The sequence below is a fragment of the Charadrius vociferus genome, unplaced genomic scaffold (assembly GCF_000708025.1).
Source record: "Charadrius vociferus isolate BGI_N301 unplaced genomic scaffold, ASM70802v2 scaffold248, whole genome shotgun sequence".
Taxonomy (NCBI): domain Eukaryota; kingdom Metazoa; phylum Chordata; class Aves; order Charadriiformes; family Charadriidae; genus Charadrius; species Charadrius vociferus.
In genome coordinates this window covers 1,121,752-1,141,562 of record NW_009649851.1, presented here as the reverse complement: position 1 = coordinate 1,141,562, position 19,811 = coordinate 1,121,752, and the positions used below count along the sequence as shown (strand labels likewise).

At 36.6% G+C, this 19,811-nt stretch overlaps 1 protein-coding gene across 1 annotated transcript in view; it reads right to left on the bottom strand.

The window, feature by feature from the left end:
* The window catches only part of STK33 (serine/threonine kinase 33), a 60,318-nt gene that overhangs the window by 13,813 nt on the left and 26,694 nt on the right, over positions 1-19,811 (bottom strand). Inside the window, 7 exon segments of the mRNA XM_009890978.1 lie at positions 2,868-2,943; positions 6,599-6,620; positions 8,638-8,681; positions 9,419-9,426; positions 10,902-11,006; positions 12,026-12,162; positions 13,359-13,463. Of these exon segments, the coding sequence (XP_009889280.1) occupies positions 2,868-2,943; positions 6,599-6,620; positions 8,638-8,681; positions 9,419-9,426; positions 10,902-11,006; positions 12,026-12,162; positions 13,359-13,463 (497 nt within the window).

Genomic DNA, 19,811 nt, shown 5'->3' with positions numbered 1-19,811 from the left:
TCCCAAAACACAGAGGTAACTACAGAAAACGTAATTGTCACATCCTAGTGAAGGATGCCTGTCACTTTATATCAAAGTAAAATATTCTGGAGTTTCATTCACATGGCTTTAATTTTTAATTTTAAGGTAAAACACAAAATTAATATTTTATTGCATTTTCCCCAAAACTTTTAATTTCAAAATGTCTTCAACGAAAATTGCTGATTTCTTTTATCCTCCATTTCTCCTTCCAAATCTCCCTCGGGACTTAAATCCACATGGAACTCAATTTAAAGAACAGAAATTGGGAAGAATGCGTTCATTTCAGGACATGATACTGTAAGTATTGGCTGGTGACAATGCCCATTATTCTGTTATGCACAGATAGGACTAAATTCTCTCCAGACTAAGGCAGTGACAGACAACAAATAAATTCAGCTATAGAAATCAAGTAGGTGAAACGTATCACATGCAACCTTGAAAATCTGTGAAGAAATTTTCTGTGCCTTTAGAAAGGAGCAAAAAGTACCACATTTTCTTAACAGGTTTCTTACTGCTGCAATGCAGGAAGTCATTTATTAGGCATCCTAGACTTCTTTAGTTGCGCAAAGGTTTTCGAGAACTATTGCAGGGGCCAGACTCTCTGAGCACACTTGGAAGAATGAGCAAGAAATCCAATAGCCTAGATTGCACAGGAAAAAGAAGCCCCTGACCCTTTCCAATTAGAGAGCAGCATATGGGCCATACTCTCGGAGTGTGAAAGGCAGCAGGACTCTTGCTAGTCTACTCTCTCAATATGCTGACATACTTTTGTATTTTAACGGATTTTCTTTTTGTTGGTTACTATTGTGTATGCTTCTATTAGTATATGTTAAAATAGAAATGAAACGGAAAGTATAAAGTAGACCTCTGTTTAAATTACATATAAAAATCCATCAGGCTGACATTGCCCCATTATGTACAGGCAACCCCGTGCATTAACATTCATGAAAACGGAGTTCATGAGTCACCTCAGGGCTTACGCTCCCCATATAGGTAGAGACTGAGCCTGTCGTGGCAATAATACCCTTGGTACCAAGATGGAGCATGCCATCTGCACTGCAAAAAGAGCTCTGGCAGCTAGCAAATTACCAGGGAGGCATTAGCCAGAGCCTAGAAGGGTCAAAGTTGTGATGGTAGCAATAATGGCTGTAACAGTACCTTTAAGCCCATTAGAGGAGCACCAGGAGCACAAGCTGTTATTCAGGCTGTGAAGAAAAGTAATTTGCAAAAACAGAATTAAAATCAGAAGATGATCTTACGGCTTTTGTATTACTATTTTCAAATTAAGCAATAAAAAGGAGTGTGAGCTGTATTCTATTAATTCATACACACTATTTTCATTCTTGTGTAGTCAACACAACAAGGGGTGAATTACTGTTACTTTTTTCTGACACTGTTGTGATTACAAAATGCTAATTTTAAAAAATATTTATATTGCTAATTAAAGAAGAAGGTCCAATGTTCTACACTCCGGCTGCAATCAACACAGTTCACTGTTCTGAGTTTTACAAGTTCTGAGCTGTGAATTGTGCTGATTGCAGGTGCTGCTCTGGATTCTTATTAGCCAGTCAAACCATCCAATTTCTACCAACCATTTCATAATATATTCTATTGTATTACATTGTGCAAATCCTACTACTGTGATACAAACATTAATATCATGAAGTACAACAATAAAACTCATTCTGTATCAGCATAAAAAGTACATGCGGATTTTAGAAATTAAAAAAATAAAAAGAAAGGCACTAAAGGTATGAACACTTCATCATGCTGACACAAGAAAAGTAAGCTGATTGTATAGAAAAGAAACTGAGGAACCAAAACAAAGAAAATCTGGAAAACAGGAGGTTATGAAACTGTGCCTGTGTCTGCAGGCTCATGTACAAAGTCTTGAGTTATAAAAGAACTCAGCTATGTGAAACAAAAGTAAAACAATCACAGGACAGAAATAATAACAACAAATTAAAAGGCAAGTGGTATCGTTCCAAAACATTGGCATTAAAGCATCATCTGGGGGCAACTGAGAGAAGAAAAAAGACTGAAAGTGGGTGGAAAGAAACATGCAAATACATTATGAAAGAAAAAATATGCTGCATAAAATGTGACCATTTTAGTTGCATGATATGAATGGTAATTTATGTACTTTGCTACAATTTATTTTTAATTGCTGGGGTACCTTTTTATATTATTTAGCTAATTTAGGCAGGATAAGATTTTTCAGAGAGGAATTATTATATTGTAAGTAAGATAAATGTTATAAATGATGAAAGATTTCAATAAAATTATGCAGGTACTCTTACAAATGTAAAATTCCATTTCTTCCTCTAATAACATCAGACTAATAACCTTTCAAAGGACACAGATAACCTGTACAGGGAGACCTGGCAGCCCTCGAACATCTCAGTTACAGAGTCACCACAGGCAGAGGTGGAGAAGAAAAGCGCTTACAATCATTGCATGGTTTGTTCAACCCATTTGAGGATTTGACTAATAATCTGTAAATCAATAACTTAGTTCTCATATATAGATCCAGCCGACATATGAAAAAGAGAGGCCTAAACTCTCAGTTTAGTTTTACAGTGTTGCGCTGCACTATTCTGTAATTTTCTGTTATTTCGGGATTATAAAGTGGTTCATAAATCAAATACTCAATTTTTAACACTGAACTGTCTCTTTTACTTTATTTTGCAGAGAAAATTGTAATGTTTACATACAAGCAATTATAAGAGTTCATTCTTTTGTGAAGGTTTAGCACACAGGTTTATTTTTTATTTCAGTGCAAAATTGCAAGTACTTGTATTATAAATGGGTCTATACATTTTATATTACTTTTACAAGCTACTTACAGCATGTACATAATGACACCTACGCTCCAAATGTCACACTCTTGGCTGTAGTCATAGGCACTGGTAACTTCAGGGGCTGCCAACCAAGCAGAAAAAATAGTATTAATAATACAAAAAAAAACTTTTAAATGCTTAAACACAAAGCATGAAGAATGTGCTGATGTGGTATAATTTATTCCCATATGTAAAGAGGAACCAACAGCAGATGTTTAAATGAATAATGTACAGACCTTAACAATTCATGCTGATGTGTCCTCACTTTTATCATTTAGCTGTTAAGGGGGTGGTGACATCGCGACATTAGCTGTATGATTAAACTTAGTATTCTTTTTCCCAACAGTAAGTTATTAAAGCAGTATTCATAACGCACAGACTTAAAGTACTGCAAGACACCATACAAACTTTTATTTTTCTCCCAGATATAAGCATAGTAGATAAGAACACAGGCTTTTTGCAAAAACACAACAGCCTCTGTTTGCACATATTAGCTTGAATACCTCATATGATGAACAAAATCAATACTAAAATACTCTAAAATAAAACTTTTCAAACCTATTTAATTATATCCTTGATCAAAAATTCACAAATTATAATCTATTCACTAATCACTTTATATCATTTCAGTCACGTGTCAAAAAGATGATGCTTTGAGGCCATTTTATCACTATTTTATCTACTATATCATGGGAGATGTGGTTGTGAGTGCACAGCAAAATCTACAATCTTCACTTCCAGAATCAATGGAGATGAGATAGTTAGCCCCAGTAAGGAACGGAAGATAAAAACCTTCATGCAATAGAAGAGGAGACTGACAGAGAGAGGTGTTGTCCCACCAAATCAAAAGGCTTGGTTAACTCTCATCTCAGGTTTTTTATGTTTTAGGCAGGTACCAGGCTTCACATAGCTAATTATTATGTCAAGGGACTTAATAGTCTTAAGTTAATGGTTTGATAATACCACAACTGGTAAAACAAGACTTTAAAGGAGATTCTTACCATTAGTATTGCCAAACTGGCCAGAACCTACAGTATTGTCTCATTTTTAATCGATTGTTTTGAGAATGTTTTAAACCAGCAGTAATTCATGCTATTTACATCCTGGGGAAACTTACAAACTTATATAAATTTTAGATCATTATATACATAGCCTACAGAAAATAAAATGACTGAATCAGGAAAGTGCTATTACTTTTACTTTTTTTTTTTAATTAATAAACCAGTTTGGTTAAATTGTGAATTTCCAGAAGTCTCACACACAAGGAGGGAGCATACAAAAGATGGAAATAAGAACAAAAGGAAAACAGAAGCATACAGAGGCAAAATCAGAAAGGAAAAATGAGGAGCAACTAACAAGGGATGTAACTAAAAATGAAATAATCTGTAAGTATATGAGTAGCAGGAAGACAATGAATAAAGAGGCTAGTATTGTATTCAACCAAGAATGCAATTGATAGATGATGCTCAGAAGGCAAATGTATTTAATGTCTTCTTACATCAATCTTAACCACAATGTCAACTGCGAGCAGTGGAAAGCACAATCAATATCAATGACAAAGGGGCAAGACCTCAGTTTTTTACAGAGAAGCAAAAGGTTAGCAAGTACTTAGGTTGGAAATTTTAAAATCAGCCGTAACCGATAAAATTCATTCTACAGTACTTTAAAAACTGACAAGACTTTTCAGAGCTATTAGCAGTTCAAGAACTATTAGCGGAAGGCAGGTAAAATACTTGAAAACTGAAAAAGGCAATCATGGTATCTAGCCGTAAGAGGGTGGAAAAGCTGGCATCAAAGAATTACAGATGCCTCCCATTAATTTTAATTCCCAGGAAAATACTGGAAATAATAAGCACCTAGAAGAAAACAAAGAGGTAAGTAACAGCCATTATGCACCTGTCAGGAACAAATCTCCATGTAGCACAGGTTGACAGGCTTCGGGGTTAGAGGAGGAACACTAAATCTCCCATATCTCTATTTTAGTAAAGCCTTTGATACTGATTCACATAACTTTTTTCATAACACTGTCTACATTAAAATATCACAGGAACAACGCACACATGCTTATAGAAAATGCTTCTCAGAAAGTAGCTGTAACTTGTTCATTGCCAAGGTAGAAGGCTGTGTCAAGGCATGTTTTGTAGGTGTCTGTCCTAGCCACGATACCATGATAATTGATGACCTGGGTGATCCAAGAGAGAACATGCTTATTAAATATGAAGATAACATCAAGCCAGGAATGACTGTAAGTATATTGAAAGACAAGCTCAGAATGCAAACACAAGGAGAAGAGCTGGTCAGGCAGCAGCTCAAGGACTGTTGCAAATCACCAGCCAAAGATGAGTTAACAGTCCCAGTGGTACCAGACAACGCCTCTTCGAGGCAGGACGAGCATCAAGCAGCCACTCTGGTACAAAACCTCTTTGTGCATGCCCGCCTTTTCTGAGGAGGCCAAGGCCAACACTCTTCCCCTTGTCTGGGTTGGGAGCCTAATTAAATATGCCAGCTGAAAAAACAGGCCAACAGCCTGATTCCCAGCGCTTACCTCGTGTTCTTTTACATGGACTTCAGAGTCCTTACATAAATTACAAAAAAACAGTCGTCACCTGTGTTCTAGCCACAAGCCTCAGGTCTGCAGTACACACAAAACAATCCTTCTGCTCAGCCCAGCACTGGTGAGGCTTCAACTAGATGTTGAGCTCACTTTTGTATAGTCCCATTTTGACATAATAGGTACTGAATGGAGCATGGTGAGTCTATCACAAAGATAGGAAACGCAGGACAGGAATGAGAAAATTATTTTTGTTTAGTCTAAAGACCAAGAAACCAAGGTAGAAACGTGATACCAGATTGCTGAAAACAGAGAAGTGGCTACCTGTTCTTCATATGCATGATGGATAGGGTGAGAAATAATAGTCTGAAAATATGAAGCACACTTCCACCTTTTTCCTTAGCCCCACGCATAGGCTCCCACCACCTCCCTTAGGTCAGCTCTAGCAATTATGTGGCTGCAGGTGAGTTAACTGAAAATTTGTAATGAAAAAAGTGATTAGATCATGGCCTGTAGGTATAAGTTAAAGCTGATTGTCAAACTGAAGGTTCAGTGCAGACAGGAGGAAAAATTTCTAGGAGGATAATGAAGCATCAGAATAGAGTGCCTGGAAAGATTACGGAGTCTCCATTACTGGAGGTCTTTAAGTACACTTTACACAAATATTCATCAGAAAAGACTTAAGTATAGCTGCTTCTTTCTTCGGACAGAGAAATAAATCAAATGACTTGAGGTCCCTTCCAGTGTTGAGACTCTATGTTTCTGTCATGATTAGTAAATTGGAAAGTAATTTCATCCCATGCAACCCCCTCACTTAAAGAAGTATTTAATATTACTAGTATTTCATCAATCAAAATGTCAGAAGGACTAATTATCTTCCTCCAAAAAGGATTTCTTTTTTGCTTCAGTCTGTTATAAGCAAGCTGTGAAATCCATTGCCAGTATATACCATTGAGAAAAAGACCTTCACAGAATTAAAAAATGAGTGCTGTATTGGATAACAAAGTAAAGTACATCACAGTGTGCAGTATAAATCAGAAAGGGGTAGAAATCTTTATATTATGGAATGCAAAGCATTCATTGCCTAAATAAGCAAAGAATGAAAACCTGAAAAGCGTGTCCTTTGGACAGGCTACATCATAATTACCTGCTTTCATGGTTTTTTTTCAACTTCCACTTCAACAACAAATAATAATCAGTGTCATGCACTGGAACAGACACACTGTTTGGATGGAAATATTCTAAGAAAAAAATGGTTTAGAATTTAATCCCATTGTTTAGCTGGAGATTCCTAAAGGTTTCTGCCACATGTCAGAAGATACAAATTAGCTTTATGTAACCAGAGTGAGGTACTGTGATTCAGCTGGCACTGTTGGCTTCAAAAACATCCAGCAACAGAGAAAAAGCTGACCTTGTAACAGTGGAATACGCTACTTTCACTGAACTTAACTTAGCAATAATATAAGGTAGATTGAGACAGTTTGAAGACAACAACACGTAGAATGGAAATGCACAGTGGGTGTTACCTGCATGGAGGCTCATGAGAAAATAAGAAGAAATTAATGCTGCATATCACCTAAGAGATTATAATGAGTACCTGATGGGCAAGGGGAGCAGAAAGAAAAAAAAAAAAAAGTCAGAAAAGAAGTGCATGACAATGCACAGTACAGCATCATCAAGGAATATCATCAATCAAGAACCCAGACTCCTCTACAGCAACATCTACAATCTGAACAAAATCTTGCCTAACTGCTGCCTTCCTTTGTTGTAGTAGACATAGAGCTAATTTCATGCAGCCTGTAGGTATTGATTATGAAGTAACTCCCTGCATAACACAGCATGTCACTGCTTTCACTCTGAAGAGGTATAATCGGCTGGAAGAGCTATTTGTCCTCACTGTAGGGACCCGCTTATTCATCTCCTTTAGGCACTGGACAATGAGTGGAGTGAGAGCATCCCCTCAAATCAACTGACCCAAGCGGCAATTGGCAGCAGTCCTCAGCTGGTGTGCAACAGTTGTACCTCTTTTCCCATGAGTAGTTGAGAAGAATTGAGTTCTTCTGTCTCTCTTATGCAGAAGAGAGTTTGAAAAGAATTAGTTATGTTGTGTTAAAATGGCTCTTTGTATCTCTGATTACCTCTGGCCACCAATGGCACATTTGCAAAAACCACATGCACTTGATTTCAGATTCTTTAGACTGTAACGTCTCCTGTCAACTTTGTCTAGGCGTCAAGTATCCATGAACCTTCCAAGGCAGGCTTAAAGGATGGTACAACCTTAAATGCTATTCAAATTCTCAACCAATGAAGAATGTCAGAGGTTTTGAACTTCCAGAACAGCAAGAGAAAGAAGGAACATGCGTAGGCAAACATATCCCAGAGTTGATTTAAAAGAAATCATTGCTTGTTTTCTTTAGAGCCCCATTTATCTCCAGTCCAGTTGTCTGAACCATTACAGGCAGACAATAAAGCCCATGATTATCAAAAGAAACCTTACCAAAAAAGCACTACTCATCACCTGCCCCTGAAAAGGGGATGTAAAGAACCTGTGCAGCTGTTCTGCTCACCTACCAGAAATATAAGCCTCAAAACAACTGTGAAGGCTGACTGAATAACAGCACAATGAAACACAATTATTTCCAAGAGATCTTAGGTCATCTTTAATGCTGTTTGATAGAGGTAGCATCCAAATTAAAACGGTGATTCCATACCCTTTCAACAAAAGCTACAGATAGCTGAAGAGATGATATTTTTCTGTAGGACAAAGTCTGAGCTAGCAAGGCATGTACTTTAGCTTCCTTTTCTTGGAGCAGAGCTCAAAAAAGGAGAATGAATCCTAACAGAAATTCAGAACACCACTAACGTTTGTCCTGTAATTATTTTGCTGGGAAATTTCTTCCACTACCTAAGCGTTTTTTTTAATATAACTTTTTTTTTCGTTGACATTCAAGCTCACATTAAGCTAAGTATTCTCCAACGACACAGGGCAAATCCCTGCTGACCACTTTACATTCTCTGTGAATAAAGCAGGTTGGAAAGCCCAACTACAGCCCCATCGGAAAGACCGATGGTAGAGATGCTACATTGCTGTGGGCAAGGAGGAACAGAGACAGAAGTTAGAAGGTCAAGATAAATACAACCAAGTTGCTGATAAATCAGAGTGTTGCTTGTTAAGAACCTAAATGAAAACCTAGACTGTCACATGAACATGGACAACTTGTCAACTGATGGCTGCAGCATGCTCTCGGTGGGTCCATTCCTCCTCACAGCTGTCAGGACACGTAACAGCAGGAAAGACAAATGGCTGGAAATGTGCCTCCTTCATCTCCACCAGAAAGAGATGACGCTTGGCATGGCTGAAACCCAACTAAGCAGCAGATCTTCCCCCCCCACCAACTTCAGGGCAGCATTTGAGGGCCAGCCACTCAGTGGGTCAGCAGCTTTGGCCCACTAAAATTTGTATCTCATATTATATTGCATAAATGCATTTGTGCTTGTCCACTACACTGATATGGATTCCACTATCTCTCAAGCTAGTCTTTAAGAAAAAGAACATGCAAAATGAAAATTTCACTTCCTGGAGGCAGTTTTCTGTTTGCTGTTCTGTTGGTCCGAACCAGACGTCAGCATACACCACCAGCTCCAACATTCAACCAAAAGGTGATGGCTAGAAAATCTTAACTAAAACCGGAGAATGTTACTTTTGCTTTCATTTAAGATGAACCAAACTAATTTTATTCTATATGGAAATAGAATGAGTAAATTGAGAGAGAGCAAGAATACAGCCACATTTAGAAACACTAACTTTTTTCTCTTGTCCATTTATAATCCTGGAATCCACTGGAACAGACATTTGTGTGTCCACCCTCTCCCAATCCTCAAAAAAATCTTTACATTTGGCAAAATTTTAACTACAAAGCTGGGGTGGTTTTGAGGGTTTTGGGGGTCTTGGTTTTGTTAGTTGCTTTTTGTTTGTTTGGGTTTTTTTAAAAAAAAAAAAGCAAACCCAAGAAACTTAGTTGCTCCTTTTCATGTTACTGGTGTCTATGAGTGAAAGCTACTTCCTCAAGTTTACATTAGTTAACGTATTAGGAAGGAATAAAATTATTGCATTTTGTCTCCTCACCCTTTTAAGCACCACATATTTGAGATATTAGTGAAATGAAAGTGAGACGAAATGGGACCAAATGATGGTTGCCTCTAAAAGTTACCTGTAAGGAGACAAAGTTAAAGTCTGTGTCTTTCAATCAACTGTCATGCTATAAGCAGCACAATATCAAAGCCCTGGAACTAAGAAAAGTTGTTTTAAAATATTAGAGTCGTGCTGTACATGATGATGAAATAAGTGAGGTTTTGTCACAAATTTAGTATTTCTGCATTCCAGGATATTACAATTCAGCCACTGTACTTTTCTTAACGGGGAAAAATGGCAGGGGGAGAGGGTAGCAGCTCCTATACTCTGGTAGCCCCTCACAGGCTTTTTGGGTGTCCTAGAATCGATTGTCATTACCTAAATTCACTTTGTTCTTCCCTTCCTCATGTGACAAAACCGTGAGAAGTTCTGATATTCAAAATGCAATATGATATTTAAAAAAAAATAAATAGAAAATCACTCACAGCATTCTTCCATATCCACAAAAAGCAAACTGGAAACCTGATTGTTTTTTGTCAGACAGTCACCTTTCCTCATAAAAAATTACTTAAACTCTGTCTTTTTTGGTGCAAAAAACTGGAAGCCGTCAGGACCTGTATAAGAAACATAGCAAACACAGTTCTGTACCCTCAGTTTGTCCCATTGTGAATTACTCAGTTGTCCACACCCTTCAGCATCTGAAACATTTCTCAACATGTGCTTTTCTACCCAAGACAGTACATTCAAGATCCAATAATTCAATTCTACAAGGTTATTTTAGAAGCTGCCTACATTTTCACAGTAACTACTACTAAGACAGCAAATCAGCAATGGATAAATAGCATATGATTTATTAAGCATCAAAGACTATTTTTTTTTCAGTAAAAAGATGTAAGCATATGGCACATTGTGTTTAGGTAGTAAATATTTATTAACATCAAAAGAATCCTATAATATATTTGTATTTCAATCAAGGACACAGTCTAAATAGTCTAAATACTAGCAGATTTATATTAAATCAACAATATTCCTAATTCAAAAATTAATTACATCTTACAGGATCTGCTGGCTTCCTGTAACTAACAGCTTGGGACTGTACTAACGTAGATCTAGATGAACAATGCATGGTTACTTTAAGGATATTTTTTTTTTTAATTGATCTGAAAATATACTTACTTTTTTTTTTAAAAAAAAAAAAAAAGCCTTTTTCAGCAGTGGCACTTAGCTTCCAAAATGATTTTTTTCCCCCTAATAACACCATTTAGTAGCTCATTTCAAAAGCTGCTAATAGGTATCAAAGTCAGGTCTCCCAGTAATACGTGGATATTAAAACCAGTTCTTGAAGCAGAACTTCTACAATTGTCATCTTACCTTTATATTTAATTTCATTTCATTTGCTTCATTGATGTCACTGCTTTTAACTAAAATGTTTTCCAGTTTTAGATCTCTGTGAACAATATCTGCCAAGAGAGAGTAAGAAATAAAATGTTATCAGTTGCAGTGAAGATGTTCTGACAGGAATGTTTTAAACTCTTTCGATTGAGTAATTTCTTTGATCAATTCCAGTGCATTTTACTCTGAACTACTGGAAGCCTAACCAAAAGCATACTTTCCATTTCACTCAGGGAGTCATATAAGTATTTCAAATTTTCAAATCTCATTCCTCCCCACAATCCTGTAATAAAGGAAAAAGTTCGTATTGGTTCAGTCTTTAATATCAGTAGGTCACCTGCCATCATCTAACAAAAAAGTAGTGTTTATATTGTATAATTATCAAATTTTCACATGTTTTCATACCTGCAGTTTATTTTCTTATCCAAAACCAATAGAAGTTTTTGCCCTTCCTATGAGTACACAGAAGAGAGAAGGCTGTAAACGAGGTACCATTCCATAACCCTGTATATCGCTGTGGAAAGAAATGAAGGATTCCTAGAAGTGGTATGCTGTAACAGAGATTAATAATTTCTGTGTAAAAAGCTTCAGAATTATTCACAATCCTACACTATCTACCAATTCTAAATCTTCAGTAGGATAGGAAAACTCTATTGTGGACTGAGCGGAACTGTAGTGCTTCTATGTGGTGGATGAAAATGCTGATGTTTACTGAGTCCTAAATGCAACACATACTGTTAAGAAGTATCAGAAACAACCCACTTCTTGTTTGTTACCTCCTGACTATACACTTAACAACTAAACTAAGTTAGTGTTATAATGCAAAGCAGTTGCAAGTTAGGAATACATGTTATTCATAGCTGGTACGGAAAGAAAAATAAAATAAAAGATGGTAGCAGTTATTGCATCTGTAAGAAAAATAAAGTCCAAAAAAACATTCATGTAGTATATTTTACTTTTTTTTTTTCTGGACTATCTTTATACTATGAAATAAATAATAGATAAGAATAGCAATCAGTAACTGTTGGTGAATGTATGAACACTCAAAATCAATGAACATATGGGAGAGACAGAGGAACTTAATCATCATTTTTGTGAAGATGCGCTATTGCTGAAGCAAGACACTGAATGATGTGCCTTGTCTCATTTTCTGTAAAATGTCCTTTACTACAAATAATTTTTTTAAGTTCTCCATCCTCACATAGCTCCATTACAAGATACATCTGCTAATGTTAATAAAGAGAGAATGTAATGATTTAGTTATTTCTGAGTTTAGTTTTTTTTAATGTAATAACAATATATATAATTAATAGCGGTGCTCCAGCTGCAGTGATGATCTAGAACCCCAATGCACTTAGTATTTTATGGACAGAAGACAAAAGACAATTGACCTGCTGCAAATATCGCCAGTGCTTACTATAAGAAACTCTCAAGCTTTCAAAATACTTACACTTTTAAAAAATGTATAAAAATACTATGATTTCAAAACAAAGACTAAGTACAGATTTAGCTAACAGCCTTTTCCATTCAATGCATCATCAATGGCTTTTACAGAAAGCCTAAGTACCAACATTTGAAAAAATACAAAATGCAACTTCTCAGCAGCTAGGAATGAAAACTGTAATACATTACTGAAATAAGACTTCTGACCAATACCCCAACAAAAAAACCCCCACACTTACAACTAACAGTGAATATTTTTTTGCATGTGTTACTGCAATATTTATAATATGGTGCTGTCATCATAAAGTCCTGAGAACTGTTCTGTTCAGCTTAGCAATAACACCTTTCCAACAAGTAACACAGTAAGTTAAAGACAGAATAGTAGCAATTTAACCTCAAAAATAAGATTTCCACCATGCCTTGGTTTGATAACAGTTACTGAAACAACAGACATCTATAAACAATGGAAAGACGTCAGCTGATGTTTCCCCTTGTTAGAAATGCTATGGACACACAAGAGGACCACCTTCCTTACAGAGCACTACAGCAAACAAGCAGAAGAATTTTCATGGTGACTGTATTTAATTAGTGTTGCAATAGTTCTTAATAGAATAGGAAGAAAAAAAAAAAGATCTGAGAATTGGAAGAAGGCAGAAATAAAAAGCCAGCCTGTAGTAATTGTCTCTGGCTATCAGAGACTGGCAAACAGAGCAGGCTTAGTCAGGTATTTCCCTTGACATAAATTGTTTTTCTCCTCTGTTGAACTGCTAGTTTATATTACTAACAACAGTGGCTTAGCAGGAATTTAGAGGAAAGTAAAATATAAATATTTCCACAATATTCTGGTCAAGAGCTGTAAGATTTGTATCAAATTACAAAATTGTTAAATAAAATGTATGATGAGTTACCATGGAACAGAGATGGTTCTTTTGTTTGTTTGTTTTTCAGTCTACTGACACTAGTGCAGCAAGTAATGAACCTTTGATGTCTCAAACAGCTCTTCCAAGTCTGTTATATGATCATGGTTCACTCTTTTTAAGATGCTCACTTCCCATTCAAGTAGCTTCATGGCAGAAATTCCACCCTGAGTTATTGATGGGAAACACATTTTACAAACACGACAATATTATTTTTTTCAACAATAACAAGTTATTTTTTAAAAAGCCATAGGATATTTTAAAGAAATTAATCAGTCTTACACTCAGAAATATGACTACCAAGTAAATCCTAGTGTATTTCAATATTGCTTGCATTGATCTAATAAATATGGCCCGTAACATCTTACAGTTTTAAATACACAATTCCATGAAGTATTCTGTAAGCCTTCAAGTTTGATTGTATGCAACCATTTCCACACTATCCAAACACACCTTGTACCTATGAAACAAAAATTAAAAAAGACTTCACTTAAATAGAATAGGTGATGTTTAATAAGCATCTAAAGTGAACAAAAAATAAAGATGTTGGGACAATGGAGTTAAACAAAATGTAATTATTCACACTGGAAGCTGGCAAGCTCAGTGGAGATAATACCCATGATCTCACAAATATATGAATGAGACCAAATGAGGAAAAAATTATTTTACAGAGCACCAAGCATCCCAGTACCCACCAATAACAGGATGGATTTGTGTGGCATCAATGAGATGAAACAATTCAATCTACATAAGAGTATCCCATTTAAGCATAACCATACCCAGTACTGCCACAGCTGCCATGAGCTAACAATGACTGAAGTGCAGTATTTTTCTAACGTGTTAAATAAACCAAAATATAAACGAATATATTATTGCCAATTTAACAGTTTGAAAAGTTTAGACTATCAAGAGGAACAAAATAATGTGTCTGAAGTCTCACCTGGTAAATTGTGAGTTTCAGGATTCATCATGGAGCTTTATTAGGCATAAAGTTGTACCGTTATATTCGTACTGACTTGTGAATGTAACACTTTGTGTTCCTAATTTATACCTTACATTCTTTTTAAAATAAAAATACATACTTAAAAAAGAAACACCTTTCAACTGCATATATTCTTTGATCAGATTTGGATAGTTTGGAATCAAACACCTTTTCAATTATTCTTTCATGAAGGAATAAGAGCCCTAACTTACATGGTTAGACAACAGAGGTTGAGTATTTTAAAAACTCATGCTGCTTCTAGGTTCTGCTACAGGAAAAATGACTAAGAGACAAAATAATACCTGAAAAATGAGAATAAACATCTACATAGGTGAAAAGAGAAATTCTGGATCTAATATGACATCTTGGTACTCAAACAGAGATTGTAAACAAAAAAAAATAAATATCATCTGATCATAAGAAAGCTAACAGCACTTTAAAGAAAATCACCTATCTACATATTTGCCTTTCTCCTCCTTTTGATGGCCCATTTTTTGCCAGTAGTGCTCTGTTTTAGTTCAGTTACCACCCAAAAGCTGCCTTGTCCTATTTATATTCCAAAAGAATAGATTTAATAAAGAAACAGATAATCATAAAAAAACCCTGCAGCTTTAAAAAAGTTTTAAGAGAATATATTTATTATCCATTAATTTAAAGTAAACTTAACTTTGCAATCAAATGTTTAAAAGATGTTTTTAATAGCAGAGAAGCAACCTAATTTTTCAACAAAATTATTTACAGATTTTTCTACTATGTTTCAGTCTGCATGCATGCTTAACCTGAGTTTTAAGCCCAGCAATTTGTGGAGTTCTGTATGAGCTTTCTACTTCACTTGCAGAGTACCATGAGCTATCGCCATACTAACCACGACCACAGAGAAGTAACAGGTAAGGTGCAATTTTGGAATATTAAGAACAGTGTGGCAGTGTGTAAAGAAATTGCTAGCATAGTTTTGACTTAGAACAGCAACATGAGTAAAAACATGACTTTGGAAACAAAATACCTACAAAGTCTAATTTGTGGTAAGCCTAAAGTTCAGAAATGTGCTTATCTGTGCAAATGCCTGTACACAGAGCATGTTGACCACAATTCAACTCCCACAGCAAACAGTCTGTGACATTGTCCCTGCCAAGGGGGGAAAGTCCACCCAACCTGTCTCCTCACCCATCTTGATGATCTCATGCTACCACTCGTGTCTCTCTGGAATTCTGTCATTGCTATCTAGGAATTCCTCTTTTTACTTTCCATGAAATTCCCGCATGCTTTCTGGGAAATTCCCTTTCTGCTTTCTAGGAGTGCCCATCCCCACCCCAAAATGTGCTTTGTAGAAATTTACCTCATTCTTTCTAGGAATGCACTCCACTACTTTCCAGGAATATCTCTCTGCTTTCTAGGCATTAACCTTCAGCTTTCTAGGAAATTTTCCACATGCCCATAATTTTGCACATGATTTCTGGGAATTCCCCCTTTGCTTTACAGGACTTGTTCATGTGCTTTCTGGCAATTCACACTCCAGCTTTCTAGGAATTTCAAGTGTGCTTTCTAGAATAGCCCTCCTTTGGCTTTCTGGGAATTCTCTGGGTGCTTTCCACCTTTGCAGGTGTTCTCCCCACACACCCCACCCTGCTCTCCTTTTTCTACCATCCACTTTCTAGAATTCCCCCCGTGTTTTCCAGGAATACCCTCTCCTCTTTCCAGGCATTCCCACTTTGCTCTTCGGGAAATCTGCTCTGCAGTTGTTTCCCCCTATGTGCTTCCTAGGAAATCCCCCTCTGCTTTCTAGGAATTCTGTCCCTACTTTCAGGGAATTTACCTTGTGCTTCCTAGGAAATTCCTTTGCAGCTCCCCAGTTTCCCACCTGCTTTCCATGAATTCCCACCACCCAAATGCTTTCTAATAACGCCTCCTTCTGCTTTCTATGCATTCCCTCTACTGATTTCCAGGAATTTCCCCACGTGCCTTCTAGGAAACACCTCTTGGCTGTGTAGACCTCCCTCTGCTTTCTAGGAAATTTTCGATTCACTTTTTCCGGGAAGTTTTCCATATGCTTACTAAGAAGGCCCACCTCTACTTTGCAGGAACCCTCCTCACTGCTCTCCAGGAACTACCCTCCTACGTTCCAGGAAATGTCCTCCATTTTCTAGGAAATCTCTCTTCTGCTTTCCAGGAATTTACCTTGTGCTTTCTAGGAAACTTTCCATGTGCTTTCTAGGAAGCATCCCCATTGTTTTGTAGGAATTTATTTTTCCCCTTTATTTTTCACATATTTATCTCAGTTATCTGAAATTATGTTTGTTCCAAAATGTGTTGCTGAGTAGGACACTTTGTCTTTGCTAGAGGTACTACAAAGGTTATGAAGGGAACAGGAGTGGGAAGCAAATTCTTAAACTGCAGCAGCTGATGGGATAATCTGCAGAGGATGGAAATCAAACACAGGGAAATGCTTGACTTGCCTCATCCTCTATTGAACAAATATCCACTGACTTCTCTGGTCAGCCAAGGGTAATAAGGACTCTGCTAGTGATCCAGCTACCGAAACAGTGAGTGGATAGTCACTATATACATGCTAGTGGTAAATAAAACAAACAAAAAACCCCACCTTCCATGATGCCTATGGCTTGGGAATTGCAAAAACTGTCTGCAACTGAGATTTTACATATTAAGAACTGTTATTAATAAAGTTGCACTCCCTAAACATAATACTGAAAAAAAAAATCATGTTTCACATAAAAAGTGTCATTTAATCAACCCTTTGCATGCATTTTCATAAAACTCCTATGAGATCCAAAAGTGGATACTGTTTAGATGCCAGCAACGAAATAGGCAACTAGAGAGCTACTACAAGTTCAATTGCTAGGGTTAATAAAGGTGACTATCCAATATAATTTGGTACTGCTCTTGCGGTATCAGAAATATCTATGGCTACACATCTCTAACTTTCTTGTTGAGACTGTGTGTCCACCACATTTTCCACATAATTCACAAAAGCAAACAATTGGTTTTATATTCAGGTATGACTAATTAAGGATGATAGTTACTTTATACCCATGTATTTGAATATAAAGAAATGTATATGTAGAAATGCTACTTGAAAGGGAACCCATTTACGTTCATACCCAAAACGATGGATTTTATTCTGAAATTTCAGTTTCAGTGCTTTTTTTTTTATTTTCTTTTCAGATGTACATGTAATACAAACTCCTCCAACAAAAGCTTTTAAAGTTTTCAACCAAACAATTTTAAGGCCTACAATATTAAAGAAGGGATTATGATACAAGATAAATATGTCCCCACCAATGTGTTAACTACTGCAGGAATGATAGAAAAAGAGACTCTGTACATTGATAATAATGAACTATGGAGAAATTAAAGACAATCAACTTCAAATCCAACTTCTGCCTAATTTTTTTCACCTGCTATCGTTAGCATAGTATTACTATTTACACACTGTCAACATAGCTGAAGAGTACCCTTAATCCTTAGACTAATTTATAACTTTACAGGCTATAAACATAATCTAACATATGTTAAGCTACTTTTAGGACTAATACTCCCTTTAGAGCATGCATTTCTTCATCAGTTTATACAGTGGTAAGAAAATATATCTGTTGGGTGTGCAGATAAACCTTCTGCATGAATTGACTCAATCTTAATAATTAAAGCATGATATCACCAGATAAATATCACTACAAACCATTACACTATTTCAAAACGTTACGTAATTCATCCCATTTATTGTATTACCTTGAGGTAAACCAATAATGCTAAATGTCAAAAAAAAAGAAACAGTTTTTAAAAGTTCATCATTTTAAGTTCATTTATACAACACCTCTTCCAATGAATGGATCCTTTCAAACATTGAAAAGCTTCTGCTGTGGAATTCCTGTCATGCCTACCTGGTGTAACTACCCCTCTGTGTTTTCATGAATTTCTTGGAACCCAGCCCTTGCTATATCCACTGAAAATAACATCAAGTTGTTATTAGGTGCAAGAGTTCAAAAACATTCTCTATGGAGGAGATTTTACTCTCTTATATAATACTTTAAAGAATTCATTGGGAAATATAATCCTTGCTTTATTTCAGAGAAATGAGCATTAATAACTGTAGAATATGAAGAAATACCTACACTTGAGTACAAACTTCAAAAATACATAGCAAAGAAAGATAGGTCTGATTCCAGTTTGCTTACCTCCTCTATGCATGCTGGACTCTTCAAAAGGTGAGTCTATTTGTTATCCTCTCTGCCACTGGCTGCTTGGCTGGATGCCTCTGCTAACGCATCTCCAGAACACATGGGATCTTTGTTGCGACGGGGGCAAAAAAAATACAACATTGCTTGCTTCAAATGAAGCTGAGCACACAGTACATTTTATGGTCTTCCCCTCACTCATTTCAGCCATCTGTTCAGTCTTATATAGGTTCTGTCCAGAGCAAATAAAAGCACGGAGACTGGCAGGAACATGTCCACTGCTTGAAGAAACAGAATAAAACCTGAGAGATGAGGGGGCTGGTGGAACACAAAAGCCTTGTATTCTAACTACAGCTGTCTGCCGCACTGATGAGGAAGTAGATTGGTATAACACAGCATACTGGTTTAGACAGCAGATCTGCAAAAAACAAGAAAAACATAGTCAAAAGTGATACTTCAGCTTGTCTATCTACAGATTGCTGGTTGCATTCAGAGGTGGAAAAAAATGCTTTTTTTTTCCACCAGAGAGTTCAAAACTGTAATATATTTTTCCTTCAAAGCAAATGGTATACAACACATTTTTAGAGGATTTCAAAATACTTCATTAAACCTGGGAAGCTGTTGATCTGGAGTGTCAAATAAAAATGAACTTTTGCTTCTAACTGGCACCATGTGAGGACATACTTCAGCAGTTACTGCCAAGACACTGATAATGAAAGCAAGTATTTCTGGGTACTATTGTAAGTCCCCTGTAGAGCTACTGATTTGCACATGATTCCTCAAAGTCTACTTTTCTCAAAAAAAGAAGCTGTGCAAAAAGGCTCAGAGGGAGTTAAAAAGCACTAAAGAAGGCATGCTTATCTAAACATTTTCAGGCAAGGAGGCTAGAGCTCAGTTCCTCCACAGTGGAGAACTGAGAAGAAGCAATACCTGAAAGTGTTTGGTGATTAACTAGAGAACTATTAACCACCTTTAACTCTTGGAAAACCATTGAGTTGAAGACGCTTAACTTTATGAGAGAGTTGTTCTTGCATTCCATACGACTAGCATGAGTGAGGCACCGAAAACTACTTTTAACTGGTGATACTCGTTCAGCTCCTGCAGAGTGCCTGTAATTATGGTCGTCCCTCACCGAGCACCTACTCCCCACGTTGAAGCAGCTTCTGTCCTGCCCAGCTGCGAAAGGCAGCACCCCTTATCTCAGGCAGTTTGGGGCTTCAGTCTATGGAGACTATAAGTGTGATGGCATTTTAGAGACCAAGGTAGACAAATGAGATAAAAGAAGGATCCAAATTTCAAGAAAACAGAAAACATTGGCTTAAGCTGAGAGTGTACAACCTGTG